This window comes from Parasteatoda tepidariorum, chromosome 1, assembly GCF_043381705.1.
Source record: "Parasteatoda tepidariorum isolate YZ-2023 chromosome 1, CAS_Ptep_4.0, whole genome shotgun sequence".
Lineage (NCBI taxonomy): Eukaryota > Metazoa > Arthropoda > Arachnida > Araneae > Theridiidae > Parasteatoda > Parasteatoda tepidariorum.
The window spans coordinates 101,720,946-101,735,876 of NC_092204.1; the positions used below are offsets into that span (position 1 = coordinate 101,720,946).

A 14,931-nucleotide genomic window follows, 5' to 3' on the forward strand; every position below is an offset into this window, starting at 1 on the left:
AATTAGATGATATACATATTTCATTTTAAAAAAACTTGATTTTATTCATAATGACGTTTTGCTCTATTTTCAGAATCAGCACAGAAGCCACTGGCTAAATATAATATAAACTTCATCTAATATTCATCAATAACTACTACGAATTCTAAGCAGGTATGAAAATAACACACAATTTGCAAAAATACGTTATTTCATATAACAACCTAACTTCTCAACATTTTTGACTCCGTTTCATCAAAACTATTAAGCAAATTGTAAACATAATGAATAGAAATTTTTAAAAGTTTGATTGAAATTATATTAACTGATATAACAATTTTAAACTACTTTAAATGCGTATTAAATACATAGCTAGAAATTGAGCTAGTAGAAATTCATGACTAATAATTTAATTTGAAAAAGCCTTTTCTAAATTCTTTTAAATTAAACATGCTCAAACGTGCAAGCAATTACGCTTTCCATTTTGATAACTAAAATAAATAAAATTATTATTTAATAATTTTTTAAGAAAAATATTTGATAAATCAAAATATCAAGGAGACTTTTTAAACCTTAAATATATTCACTTCTACTTTAGTTGAATTGTAATTATTTTTACCTTGTTTTAAAAAGTTGAACGAGAATAAATTTCTGTTCCTTTCACTTGTATTTACAAAGAAAAAATTAATTCAATTTAGCAAACAAATATAAGAAACTTAGAAACAAGTAGAATTGTCAAGCCAATTTTTTTAAATTTAACATGCTCAAACATGTACGCAATTGCTCATTCTCCCCTTAATAATTAAAATAATTAAAGCAATTAAATTATTATTTAAAACTTCGTCAAAAAATAACAAATATCAAGGGTACTTTTTAAACCTTAAATAAATTCATTTCTATTTTCATCATCATCATAGTTGGCCAGAGAGTCCAATGTGGGCCAATGCCTTCCTCTGAATATTTCCCAATGATGACTTCCAATTTATCTTTGATCTCCATTTCTTTTCATTAATCGTAAGAAAATCAGACTCAACCGAGTCAGCCCATCTCAACAGCTGCCATCCCCTTTTTCTTGTTCCAGTGGGTCTAAAAAGCAGTATCTTTTTCATCGTGTTGTCAACACTCATTCGAATCACGTGGGCCATACAATTCATTCAATTTATTTTTATGTCTTTAATAATATCGGTTTGTTTATAAATCTTATACGGTTTAAAGTTAAATCTCTTTTTCCAGTTATTGTTTTCATTTACACCACCAAGTATACTTCGCAAAATCTTTCTATCAAATACTGTGATACAATTTTCCTCCAGTTTTGTCTATTTTAGTTACCTTAATTTACTTTAGCATTTTAAGCTTCCATTAAAAATTTAACGAAAATAAAATCCTATTCCCTTCATATGTATTCACAAAAAAAATTTAATTCAAGCGACAAATATAACAAAACTTATAAACAAAGAGAATTGTCAAGCTGATAAGTTTTCTTCAAACATTAAAAAAGAAATACTTACAATCCAAGGATACTTTCTGTAATCTTCAACTTTTTTTCCATTAATAATGCGCTCCTCGGTGAAACCAGATACACCGCATGCTGTAAAATTTAAGTTAAAAAAAATTTATTTCGTACCTTTTGCAGAGTGAACAAGAGCTAAAGAGACTCTCAGAATAATAGAAAAAGACTTTTAGGTTAAGAGTTAAAATGGGACAAACATTTTGTAAACTTCTGTTTGGTTTTAATCTATACATTTTCATGTATATTATTTTGGGTCGAAATTATAGAAATGAATATTAGAATTTTGTTAGAAGAGCGGTAATAGATCATAAACTAGAACTGTTTTTCAGGCATTTAAAAAACAATTAATCAAAATTTTGCCAAAAGAGCGGTAATAGATCGTAAACTAGAACTGTTTTTCAGGCATTTAAAGAACAATTAATCAAAATAGAGAAATTATTTTTTGCGATCAAGCAAAAGGTATTTTTAATTTCTATAAAATGAAATATAATACTGAATCTAATAAGAACAAATTTAAACTCACGACATTTATTGCAATGACGGTGATGATGACCAACCTTATGATGTTTGATAGGATGTGCTTTTCCTTTAACCTGAAAATGTAAAATAAAAAGCATTGTTACAAAATGTTACAAAAAATGGAAGCAAACTAAGCAATAAGAAAAATGCAATATACTCGTTGAGTTTATAGTTTAAATGAAGTAAACAAGCGAGATGGAATCAAATGTGCAATCTAACAGACGTTATTGAAAATTCAAGAAATACTACATTTAACTATCAAAAGTAATTTTAAACATAAATATAACCATTACATAATTTGAATTTTCTAATTCGTCCAAGCGGCATTATAATTTCAATACGTTCAGACCTATTAAACTGTTATAATAAAATTTTCTGTTGTCAAATATTAATAATAAATATTTATTTTCTTTTGCATCTATTTTAAACACATGTCTTTATTTTCTAATTGTATATTATTTTGCATGAAATGAAATATCAAAAAATTTACAAAAATAATCCAAAACTTTTAATTGCGAGAAATTGGTCACCTACATCTGTTAAAATACATCCAACTTGATACAACAAACATCAAACATAAATTTAAATACATCAAACACAAATAATATGTTTGAGTACTCTTATTTGAAGCCTATATCATCAAGCCTAGATTAATTTAAGACCAAGGCAAACAATATTTCGTCTCAGCTTAAAAAGTAAAATAAAACAGATTAGCAATCAAATGTCTATTTTAACCCCTTGACCAATCATTAAACATTTCTTGATATAGAAATGATCTTTGATTGCACTGTAAACAACAACTCGCAATGGAATGTAGTTGAAGACGTCTAAGTCACTTCAATTATTGTTCTGACATAAGAAACAAATGACGTCTCCCAGACGTCTTCGTATGTCAATGGGTTAATTACCAATTAAACGTGCCATATGAATGTGAGGGCTGATTTTAACTTTCTAACGTTGAAACTTATTTACTTGATTATGTTATCTTTTAGTTCATTAACAGAGTCATTAAGAAAACTTTTTCTGCTAAGTTTGTTTTATTATCCAGTAATAGCGCAATTGAGGTTAATGTCATGGTTGTTTTGTTTAATATGTTAGCACATTTTACGCTGAATATTTTTATAATAAATTAACCTTGATACCCATACTAGTCAAGATATCTTAGATTGCCTATATTGGTCAAGAGATCTGAAAGTTACGTAAGAGGTAAAAATTAAATCAGAAGAGGCTAGTAATTTAATAGCAGGTTACCTGGGAGATTTTAAGTCAGTAAAACGAATAACATTTTTTTGAAAAATAAACACGTTATATGTATAAATAAATAATAATAGTAGCGAATCAGTTCTTTTTCTGGGGAAAGGGTGTAAAATATAAAATTAAATTATCCAATAGAATTGATGAAGAAAAATGGTACGCAATAAAGGATACCATTTTGAAATCTGCACGTGAAGCTATCCCAGATCTAGGACAACGAACTTGAAATGAGTGGTTTGACAATGATTGCAGAAAGGCTGCAGAAGACAAGACCAAGCCTATAGATTAATGCTACAAAAGCATCGTACGAGAATTTTCGAGGAAAAATGTAGGAATCTGAGAAGGCTAGAAAACAAACTACATAAAGAGAAAAAACCGGCGTCCCTGGAGGAATCATTGAAAAACCTTGAAAGTTTGAACAACCAAAATGAATTTAGGAGGTTCTACAGAACTGTCAATTTCATGCGAAGTGACTTCAAACCAAAAACAATCACCTGTAGAAATAGAAAAGGAGAGTTAGTAAGTGAACCCAGAAAAGTAACTAATGTGTGGAAGGAATACTTTCAATACCTACTTGAAGGCGGAAACGATGCTGTCGACTCTCGGATCGACCAAGCGGATTCAGTCACTATCCGAGAAGTGAAAAATCCTCCACCCTCCCCCGATGAAGTGAAGCTCGCTATTAAAAAACTTAGAAAATGCAGATCGGCTGGTCCCGACTGTATTACATCTGAACTTTTTAAGGTTGATGAACCTGAGTTTATTAATGCTATCCATTAGATCATGCTTAAAATTTGGGACATGGAGAAATTGCCCATTGAATGGGAAAAAGGCTCTATCTGCCTCATCTTTAAAAAAGGAGACCAACTTGAATGTCCTAAGTACAGAAGCATTACCCTACTCAATATGACATATATAAAATCTTCTCCAATATTCTCTTTAATTAGACTCCAGCCTTTTGCTGATAAAGTGGTTGGAAACTACCAATGTGGATTTAGATCTCAAAGGTCCAAAATTGACCAAATCCACACTCTAAGACAAATCCTGGAGAAAAAAAACTAAATATAGCATCAAGACTTTTAACTTATTTATAAACTTCAAGGCTGCCTATGATAACATCAAGAGGGATAAGCTGCTTGAGACAATGAGTTAGTTCGGTATACCTGTAAAGCTTGTTAACCTCACCGGTGCTACACTCAATAATGTGAGGCGCCGGACTAAACTTTAAAACCATCTTTCTGAACCCTTTGGAACTGAAAGAGGCTTGCGTCAATGTGATTCCCTTGCTTGCCTACTTTTTTAACATTGCTTTGGAGAAGTGTATCCGAGACAGTGTATTGGACCGAAGAGGCACTCTCTGGAATAGGTCTCTTCAAGTTTTGGCCAATACTGATGACATCGATATAATTGGAAGGTCAGAAAGGGATGTCAAAGAGGCTTTTCGAGCTCTCGAAGTTGCTGCCACAAGTATGAGTCTTGCTGTTCATGAAGGTAAGACAAAATTCCTAGAATTTTCGTCTTCAACTGTAAATTACAGTGCCCCTTTATGTATTAATGGTTATAACTTTGAAAGGGTTAACGAATTCAAATACCTTGACTCTGTTGTTAACGATCAAAACATACTTAGAGCAGAAATCAACAATAGAGTGCAAATGGCTAATGGTTTCTTTTGACTCAGGAGACAGTTAAGATCGAATCTTCTCAGACGAAAAACAAAAATTTAGAACTCTATAAGACACTCATACTTCCTGTGCTACTTTATGCAAGTGAAACTTGCACCCTAAATTCAGATATATAGTGGACTTTTGAAAGAAAGATCCTCAAAGCCATCTTTGGCGCAATTCAAGAAAAGGCGAACCAGATATAACTTCTTGCTCTACCGACTCTACAAGCAGCCCCAAATTTCACAAATAATTCACAGTAATAGGCTGATATGGCTGGGCCATCTGAAAATAGCGCCATGAGAATAGTCACCTTTAAGAACCCCGAGGGGTCACGTCCCAGAAGCAGACCCCTTCTAGATGACTCAACAACATCGAAAATGATTTGAAAACCCTAAATATTAGAAGGGAGTTGCCGTGGATAAGAGGCGCTGGCGTTTGTCAGCTATTGAAGCGGCCAAGGCATGCAAGGAGCTGTTGCGCTGACAAAGAAGAAGAAGAAAGGGGGTCAATGCTTGAATTGATTTCCGAATACAATAATACAGAAATCAGAAAGAAAAGCTTACATATCTGTTTTACTTTAACTACAATAAGGACTATTTCAAATCTAAGAAATGTGAAAAAGATCACAATATTAATTTTATTCAATAGTTATGATAAGTTGTATATCGTAAAACAGCAAATATATCTTTTTCCCTGGAAAAGCAATGAGAATAAACGGTTTTATGCTTAAAACAAATCTGAAAAAGCTGAAATACTTTCTCTAATGTAGGCTTAGGTTTTAAATCCAAAAAATCAATTTTATTATTTTTAAGTAATTACAAGTTTAATTTTGTGTAAAAAACTAAAACATAATTTACAAGAACCCAAGAAAAAAAGGGAAATTAGGAAATGTTTTTATTTAATTATTTAGAGGGTAAAGTTCAGCTCTAATTTTAAAACGATCAACGGTCTTTAGAAAAAAGATATAGTTCGTTTGTTTGTGTACACTTTTTATCATTAGTAATTTATATAAAAAATATCTTAAAAATGAATATTATAGATATATACAAGAAAGGAACAACTTTTTGTCTACTCACACATGAAAATATTGTTAATAACAAGGAAATACGTAAAATTTACATGTTTAAATAATTTTCGTGGCATGAAACTTTTGAATAAAAGATTTTATAAATTGTTTTGTTGTTTTATTCAATTCTCCTATTCCAAAATTCATTTCCAGCGAAACAACATATTATCCATTGTAATGCACTTTCGTTAAAAGTCCTCAACCCCAATTTTTTTCATTGTTTTTATAATTTTCTTGGAACTATTTCTGTTGGCATTGTTGATTCATATTTGCTATTGACGTTTCAGTATATTCGCTTAAAAAATACATAAATAACATTAAAAAATCTCTTTTATTCAAAATCACGAAACAAGTATACGTATTTTGAATTACCTAGAACTAGATCATAGATTGTGTTCAGACTCATTTGTTTAATAGTGCCTGTTGTTATTTTCGCTCCGTTATAAAAATAATGATACATTTAAAATTAAAAGCAAGATTTTGGATCCTATATTCTTTCTAATGTTCATTTGACTTTTCTCCTCGATAAAAAATTCTTAGAATTGTAGTCAATTCCCTAAAGATTTCAATAATTAAAAATCAGATAGTTAAACAGAAAAATCGAATGTTAAAAAATCAGATGCATAAAACTCGATTTCTCAGGAACTCATAACTAATTTCGTTCAAATTTTGTATTTAACCTTATAAAATTACACTCTTAAAAGTATATACTTTGCAGTTCTAAATATTTTCGACTCTAATTAAATAAAGTAACAGAAAATAACAGTTGTTATTAAAAATAGATTTTTGATAGAAACTATTATTGTATAAGAGAATTTTATAATTGTGTGTAAGTATATTAAAAATTAGTTGAGATATGACAAAGTACGCAGAAAGAAAAATGAGCATTAAGGGGTCCAAACTTTTGACCCTACTTCTGCCCAAACAATTAGAACCACATATCCCAGATTGTGACTCCTCTCTACATTTTGGGAGTAAGAAATCCGAATCAATCGAAAAAAGAGGTATGTATACTCAGAAAAACGTCATTGTATGTCTGATTTGTATCTTAAAATATTGTCTGCACCAATCAGTTTACATATTTCAGGTCAATACCTTGAGTTATTAAGATTGAGTCTTAGAATGTGAGGATCGGATTATTAGATCAAACGTTATTCGGGGTGATTTTTTTAAGCCTACCGTACGCTGATTTTTACTGTTAATCCTCACTACTGGGCAACGTGTTCCTTCTTTTTCTCTCCAAGTTGAACTATATGCATTTCATTTTCAACGTTTTCCTATTCTCTCAATCATCCGTGTAATATGATGAGTGGGAAAAGAGCCGTGTGCGGCCTCAGGTGTTCAGTTAAATTTTCATGACTATGATTCGACACATATCCCATACATTTACAGTTCAGATGAATAAGTTTATGATACCTCTCAGAAGAATAAATAAAATAAACAGGTAAAGGAATTTCTGTTTAGAATTTTTTCTGTAGGGTTTCTACTACTTTACATCTAAGCTGAAAGACCAATTTCGATGAAGTGCACAGAAGTCGAAAATACTGTTCCCCTCATCATCGTTAAACTTAATCCGTTGCTCTCTCTGATTGCCTCAACTTTAATAGCTTTATTTTATGCAATAATTTTTTATAATTATCGTTTTCCACTATTGAAGAATGATATTCATTTACTTCTAAAAACAGCCTATAAGAAAATTTATAAACTGCCCTTACTGAAACATTAATGTACGATTAATCTTTCTGGGGATTCCAATAAATACAGATCATTTCAGTTATTGCATTGAATTTCCAATAATTCCTCATTTCTCTCTGATCGCCTCAACTTTAACAGATTCACTTTATGCAATAATCTTTTATAATTAATATTTTTCACTATTAATTGAAAGTAACGCCCACTTTATACTCAAATTTTCACTTATAATTGTGAACTGCGTTGTTTTCGCAATGAATATTCCATAGAGTTCTTCTAAAAACACCCTATGAAGGAAGTTTGTAGTTCCACCCTAACTGAAACATTAGTAGGCGTCTTAGCTTTTTGGTGATTCCAATAAATACAGAAGACTTTAATAAATACAAAAAGCTATTTAGGTAATTCCAATAAATACAAAAGGCTATTTAGGTAGAATTCCACATAAACGGAAGATTACTTAATATTTTAAAATAATATTGACAAGAACATGCAGTTGCAAGTATGTGTACTTTCGTATGCATGGCAAAATTTATGACAGCCTAGTAAACAAGTAAAATCGCATTCTATTATAAGCATTTATTTTTATATACGTTTAGTTACGCTTTTATGTGTATTTTAATTTATCGTTTTATGTTAAGGTAAAACATTTGATAACTTTAATTTTTTGCGTTTTTTTTTCTATAATTTTGAAATTTATCTCAAAGGATTATTCATTTTTTATATTTAATGTTACAGTCTTTCCAATAATTATTTATTTTGAGTGGTTTACATAATTAAATAGTTTAAAAATTACAATTTAATAAAGTATTGCAATGTACTTAAATATTCGCATTTTTTTCGTAAATGCGTTTTTTTTTTTTTCCTAAATAATTGTTAAATCTTTTCATTATTTAAATTGACCATAATCTAGCAAAATGTCTGATTATTCCTACTTAAGGTGCAATATAACATTTGAAATATTTATATTCTTTTACTTAGTTATAACAAGAGGTAAAAGTATGCGTGCCTAAAATTATTAGTCGGCTTGAAGTATAATTCGTATTTTGTTTATCTTATGAATTATGGCAGAAATTTGGAACGGTAAAATATATTTTGTAATATTTCTTTACACTTCAACAGTGAAGAGGTCAAACTGGTTTGCAGATGAAGTGATAGAAATTTTCTTTTCCGAAAATATAATTAATTACATATGGTATAAGTTTTTAAAATTTTGAAACTTAGATATTCTCACAAGAGTGCATTCAATTGAGACTTTTAGCATTTGAGACTTTTCAGAAGGGTATGATAAACTACTCTTTTTTTAAAAGGTTCTATTCTATCGTAAACTCTTTATTGTAAAGTTGTTGTTCTTTTTTTTAAGGGCATAAGAATTGTTTCTTTCCCTTTTATTCCTAACGTTTTCTTTACTAACAAGCTGAATTTTTTCTTAACATATTAAATCTAATCTAATTGCGATATATTTTAGAAAAAAACCCTGACATTATAGCATTTATTTGTCACCATAAATGTGAAAAAGTAAAAAAAGTCCTATTGTTAACATTTGAAGACAAAATATTTGGAAGCGGGTGTGTAAAAGACAACCCAAAAAATCGAAATAATCTATTTATTTATGTATTTTAAAATTACCAGTTTTAATTTTAAAAACATTTTAATAAATAAAACAATAATCTTAATTTATAATTTTATATGAACTGAACTATGAACTACTGCAAAATTACATACTTACAAAGGTTCGAGTCGCCGATATTTATTTTTTAAATCTTGGTGGTCTGAGCTGCATTTTGAATAATGAAATGATCAATCAAATTCAAAACACGCTTTATTCTGGGTGGTGTGAATATTTGAGTAAAAGTGTAGGCGTTACTCTCATTGAAATTTGAAGAAAGAGCTTAACAAATTGCTTCTAAAACTAAAATGATTCTGAGCTTAGTCGAAATTAGTTTAAATACTGAGGGAAGGAAGAACCCAACTTCTAATCAGAATTTTTATAATTATTTATTTTATTTATCTAAATGTTCTTCTGGAAGGGACCTCTCTTGGGGTTTACTTTCCTTAGGTAAACACTGTGAGTCACCCCCCCCCCCCNCTAGGATTCCCCCCCCCCGGGTTGCCCTAGTGATATGGCCTCTCCCTTTTCTTCTCTTTCCTCTCGTCAGGGTTGCCAAGTTTACTGGTGAACTCTTTTTGTCTGTGTTCGATTACTACTCTGTTGTATCGGACAATGATGAGAAGTGACCACCCACGTGTTCGCCCTGAGTGGAGACCCATGTCCTTGGAAAAGTCGATCCTGGGAATCTTCGTACCCCAACACACTGCTTTGACCCCTACTTCGGGTAAACGGAATGTCTATATTGGCCTGTATACATCACCCTGATAGTCACGAATGTTTTCTGTCTGCTAGGTCAAGCCCAGAGTCACTTACTGTTTGTCTAAGATAGGTACTCTGACCGCCACTAAGTCTGCGGCAGTCTGGTGCTATGGAAACAAGAAGAGGGCATTTTAAGGAAGGTAGCTTCGATGAAGAGGTCTCCTTTTCTCTCGCCGAAACCAGTCCTTAAGAGGGACCCTGCACCCCTACTTGAAATAATCATACCTCGTTACCATAGTCACCGCCACAGTTCCAGACGAATGTTTGGCAGAGTACCTATCTTAGACAAACAGTACTGGGCACCTCGTTAAGTGTGGAAGCTGCTTCAGGGGTGATTCGTGAGCGTATAGTTATTGGTCATCATCAGTGTTAAGTAACAAATTACTTTCTATTTTTTGCTTCCTCTTTAGTTGGACTCCGTGGTGGGAGGTGCCGCTAAGAGTGGAAGTGGTCAATGTTTTCTGTGACTGAAAGTAGCAAAGTGTTCAGTTCCGCGCACCATGACAAAAAGCGGAACAACCCCTTTATCGTTAAGCTACGCTCGATACTTTATTGTCAATTTGACTAATCCAACTGAACCGAACACCTGTTTTTCCAAAATATCACGAAAATTTCAAGTCACTTGACATTACTATCTTGTCATTGTATAATTTATACTTATTTTGCATTAGTTATAACCTAGAAATATCTACTTTTAAGTCAACAGTTATATTTAAATTATATTCAAAAAACTACTATGTTATTTTACTCGATCTAGTATTTGATAATATTTTTTGTATTTTGTTATTTTATTTTTTGCTGATTAGCAAAGAACAAAATAAAGACGCACTAAAAGTAGAATTAAATCACATTTTAATATTCTCGGGTCAAAACTAAAATTCGGGACAAAATCAACAGAGAATAATTTCTGTCCTCCAAAGAAATAAAACCAGAAGGATTCTACTCATCAACCTCAATAATGGAAGGTTATCTATGAGGCTGTTTTGGAAGGTCTTTGACATGTTCTCTGATGAAGTGAAAGTAGGCATCGGTTCTCATGAGCACAGAAGGATTCTTTAGGCTGCAAGAAAGATCACCATAAGAAACCACTCCCACACTATGAAACTTATGTTTATGTTGAAGGACCCCAGAATCACCCTAGAACATAAAAGGTATGAAAATTAGAAAAATAAAATAACATTAATCAGGTAAGAAAACGATATTATTTAACATCAGATAGATGCAATATAATACTGAAAACGCTAGACTATTTTTTTATTTTCACAATTATTACGGAAAATAACAATTTAAAAACTCAAACAATAATTTGTTTTAATCTTGGATAAATCTAAATATAAAGCTATAGTTTTATTTTCGGAAATAAATTACATTTATCTATATATTTTAAAATTATAGGGTAGGGGGGGGGTTTGAAGTTTAAATTTCCATTCAATTCAAATGAAACTTTTCGACTATATTGTGTGGTTTTTATTATAATCTTTCAAAATGTGATGATAACTATAAAATTACATATGACTGAAGTAAGATGAGAGATAACTAGAGCAATGATCTTCAAAAACATGTTTAATAAGCTAAGTGACATTTTAATAAAATTGCTTCTTTCCTAAATGATAGGTGATATTAAATTTAACTGAAAACTCTTTGAGTAATGGAAAGAAATATGAATTAAATTTTTGCTACTCGAGTACTATTTCTTAGTTAAATTTAAAATATTCATTCATACAAATCTGTTGGACACCAAATACAGTTTGTAGTAAGAGGGCGGAAAATGTATAGTTGCAAAATTCTGTAATAAAATTATATTCATTATTTATATATTGCATAGCATCAAAATAATGTTATGGAGTAAGCAAGATAATATTAATTTGTATAGAATCTAACTTTATACCTTGCATCATAACATAGTGCTAATATACCATTGCATAGATTAAAATTTGTTTAATACTTAGCACATAGAGCGCGATTTCGAATCCTGGCTTAAGTACTTTTTTTTCTGCCTTGTCAAATAATACGCATAGTGAGTTTTCAGATTTTTTTTAAAAATATAATATGGAATATTAGTTCATAAAATTAGAGTTCCTCGCTAAACTCTTACTTATTCATAACGTAAATCATGTTTAAGGCACTATTATCTTACAATTAATAATAATAAAATTCCAGAAATTAGAATCTTTTTTTTAAAAAATATATAACAGCAATTATGAAATAAAGCAGCGCTTCCCAATTTTTTTTCCTGAGGAACACTAAATTATCAATTTTTTTTCGGCGGAGCGCAATTATGAGCGCCTATACCAGTTAAATACTATTTTATTCAGAAAATATTTTATTTGAGATAGTGAAGTTTTGTTTTTATTTTATCATTACGTTAATCTTAATCTTTATTCTTTAATCTTAATCTTTAATCTTAATCTTTAATCTTAATCTTTAATCTTAATATGTAATCTTTATATGTAATCTTAATGTGTAATCTTAATATGAATCTTAATATGTAATCTTAATATGAATCTTAATATGAATCTTAATATGTAATCTTAATATGTAATCTTAATATGTAATCTTAATATGACTCTTAATATGTAATCTTAATAAGTAATCTTAATATGTAATCTTAATATGTAATCTTAATATGAATCTTAATATGTAATCTTAATATGTTCTCTTAATATGTAATATATTATGTAATCTGTTTATATTGTTATTTGGAAAAGAAATAAAAAAAAGATACGTACTTTGCAAGCTTTTGTACGTTTATCTGTCACTAAACAAAGTTCCCTTGAAGGTAAGAAGTTGGGATACTGAAAGGAACATTCTTTACTGTCAACAATACGTGAAGTACCTTCGCGAAGTTCTTTTGAATGCTCTGAGAGAGGAAGAAGCAGAATCGAAATGTCAGTGAATTTTAAATTTTTTAGGTGACAGAGGTACATAGTGTGTTTTTATCCAACACAGAGCTTCTGGTAAAAATATGAGCTATTTGGGAAACGGTCGGAAATTCGATTGGTGATAAAATTTCTTTTGATATCGTTATAATTTTTGTTGTAGTGATTCAGACAGACTTAAGACTTTCAATGACATTAAGCACAACGCTCCTGTAAAAATTTGAGATTTCTAGCTGGCATAGTGGTCAAAATTTCATTTGGAAGATTGCACTCTCATAAATTCGTAAGCAAGTAAATAAGAACGTATTAAAATACTAAAACCCCATACTTATACATTTTAATGAGACAATTGTTTACGTTAAATTTTAATCTCCACTTTCTAAACAAAGTTTCATGATAACTTTGACATTTTCATTTATAATCAGCATATCGGAAAAATAATCAATCAAAAAAGTTTTTTGCATAAAAGGCAAAAAGTTAATTCTTATAAATCACAAATCATTTGTTAAAACAACTATCGTTTTAAATTTTTTCAATATGCCTAAATTTAAATATTGTTAATTCTTTTGAATCGACAATACTTGATAATGATTGTCTGCTGCTTCTGGGCACGGTCCTTAACACTGTAACCCGACACAGTAGCCGAATTAATCATTCAATTACAATTGATGGAAAAATGTTTTACATTTTAAAATGAAATTGCTATTGCAATCTAATATAACGAAAAACACAGTTAAAAGCATTTTTTTCCATTTAATATTTGAGAAATCTTAGTATATCTAAACCAAAAATAATAATTATTTTTATTTATATGAGCTATATATAATACTTAAAACAAAGGTCTGTTAATGTTTTCAGAAAACTTCGCTTGAAATTTTTTCTGTAATTTTTTTCATGACAAATTTAGAGAAATCTCATTATGAAACGATAAAAAGAGAAATAATCAAAGCAGAAATATTCATAATTATTTAAATCAGTGTTAAAACAATTGCTAAATTTTACGTATGAAAGATAGGTTTAAGGAAAACTATACAACTATACTTACTGAACATTTGTATTGCACCAAATCCAGCAATGTGCGTTATCTTGCCTAATGTAAGAATACTTTTAGGTGGATTAACACAAATTGATTTGCTGTACGGTGTACAAGGAATGGAATGCTGTAGTTTTAAAAGGACTACATCATTACTCTTCTTACGAAAATCATATTCAGGATGAATAATGATCTGTTTGACAATAAGTACTGTTATAGCAGATTGATATTTATTTTTGCCTAATAATCCAATTCGTAGGTTTTTCTCTTTTGTAGCTTCTTTGCACCTGACAGGAGTCATCAAGCACTTTAAATCTCCAATATAAAAGAAATACATATTTATTTATTGGTATTATAAGCTAACGTATTATACAACGAAACCTCGATAGGAATGTGTGTACCTCAATATACAACTTGTCTCAATTAAATAACGCCACATTGATTTTCTTTCGTTACTTGGAGCAAAGAAACCCAATGAGAACCAAACAATTTTATTAATAACGTCTACAACTAAACGCATATTTTCTGAGCGTAACTGACTTTCTGCTCAATTTGGACAGGAAAAGACATCGAATATGTAACAAAAGAGGGGTAAGCTTTTAACAAAAAAACACCTTCTGATTGTAGTTTATATGTCCTTCATGTTTAAATACGATTCGGAATATATGATGCTACGTAACATTTATTATAACCAGAAGACATAGTTACTAATATAAGCCAAGGTTTAGAGGACAGCTGCCATCGATTCTGCCACTGACAATTTTTGCCGTACACAATCCTTCTAAGGGTAGCTCCTAAGTTTTCTTGGGAATATAGGTCACATAAAAAGACAGGACATTCATGACCTGAACACTAGTACTCCAGTGTTTATACTTACTAACTCGAAGAGATTTTGTAACGTAAATGGAAGCGTGGTTCTGTTGGAAATTCCATCTTCGGCAACCAACCAATTCTCTCTCATCAAAAA

At 30.3% G+C, this 14,931-nt stretch overlaps 2 protein-coding genes across 2 annotated transcripts; one reads left to right on the forward strand and one right to left on the reverse strand.

The window, feature by feature from the left end:
- Positions 1 to 4,063: 4,063 nt before the first annotated feature.
- On the forward strand, positions 4,064 to 4,935 carry LOC139426686 (uncharacterized). The gene is made up of 2 exons (XM_071186410.1): positions 4,064 to 4,143; positions 4,629 to 4,935. Exons 1-2 carry the CDS (start codon positions 4,064 to 4,066, stop codon positions 4,933 to 4,935), a joined length of 387 nt encoding a protein of 128 aa, XP_071042511.1.
- A 6,083-nt stretch (positions 4,936 to 11,018) lies between these two features.
- Positions 11,019 to 14,265, reverse strand: LOC139426687 (mast cell protease 1-like). The gene is made up of 3 exons (XM_071186416.1): positions 13,977 to 14,265; positions 12,782 to 12,912; positions 11,019 to 11,189 (listed from the first exon to the last, which is right to left on the reverse strand). Exons 1-3 carry the CDS (start codon positions 14,263 to 14,265, stop codon positions 11,019 to 11,021), a joined length of 591 nt encoding a protein of 196 aa, XP_071042517.1.
- Between the last annotated feature and the right edge of the window lie 666 nt (positions 14,266 to 14,931).

What these genes read in the sequence shown, in the direction of transcription:
- LOC139426686 (XM_071186410.1), top strand. Translation starts at nt 4,064, where the DNA reads ATGGAGAAATTGCCCATTGAATGGGAAAAAGGCTCTATCTGCCTCATC. An exon ending in GACCAACTTGAATGTCCTAA is followed by an intron (nt 4,144 to 4,628) that starts GTACAGAAGCAT and finishes TCTCTGGAATAG; the next exon opens with GTCTCTTCAAGTTTTGGCCA.
- LOC139426687 (XM_071186416.1), bottom strand. Translation starts at nt 14,265, where the DNA reads ATGACTCCTGTCAGGTGCAAAGAAGCTACAAAAGAGAAAAACCTACGA. An exon ending in TGGTGCAATACAAATGTTCA is followed by an intron (nt 12,913 to 13,976) that starts GTAAGTATAGTT and finishes TTCCTCTCTCAG; the next exon opens with AGCATTCAAAAGAACTTCGC. An exon ending in AACGTACAAAAGCTTGCAAA is followed by an intron (nt 11,190 to 12,781) that starts GTACGTATCTTT and finishes TTTATGTTCTAG; the next exon opens with GGTGATTCTGGGGTCCTTCA.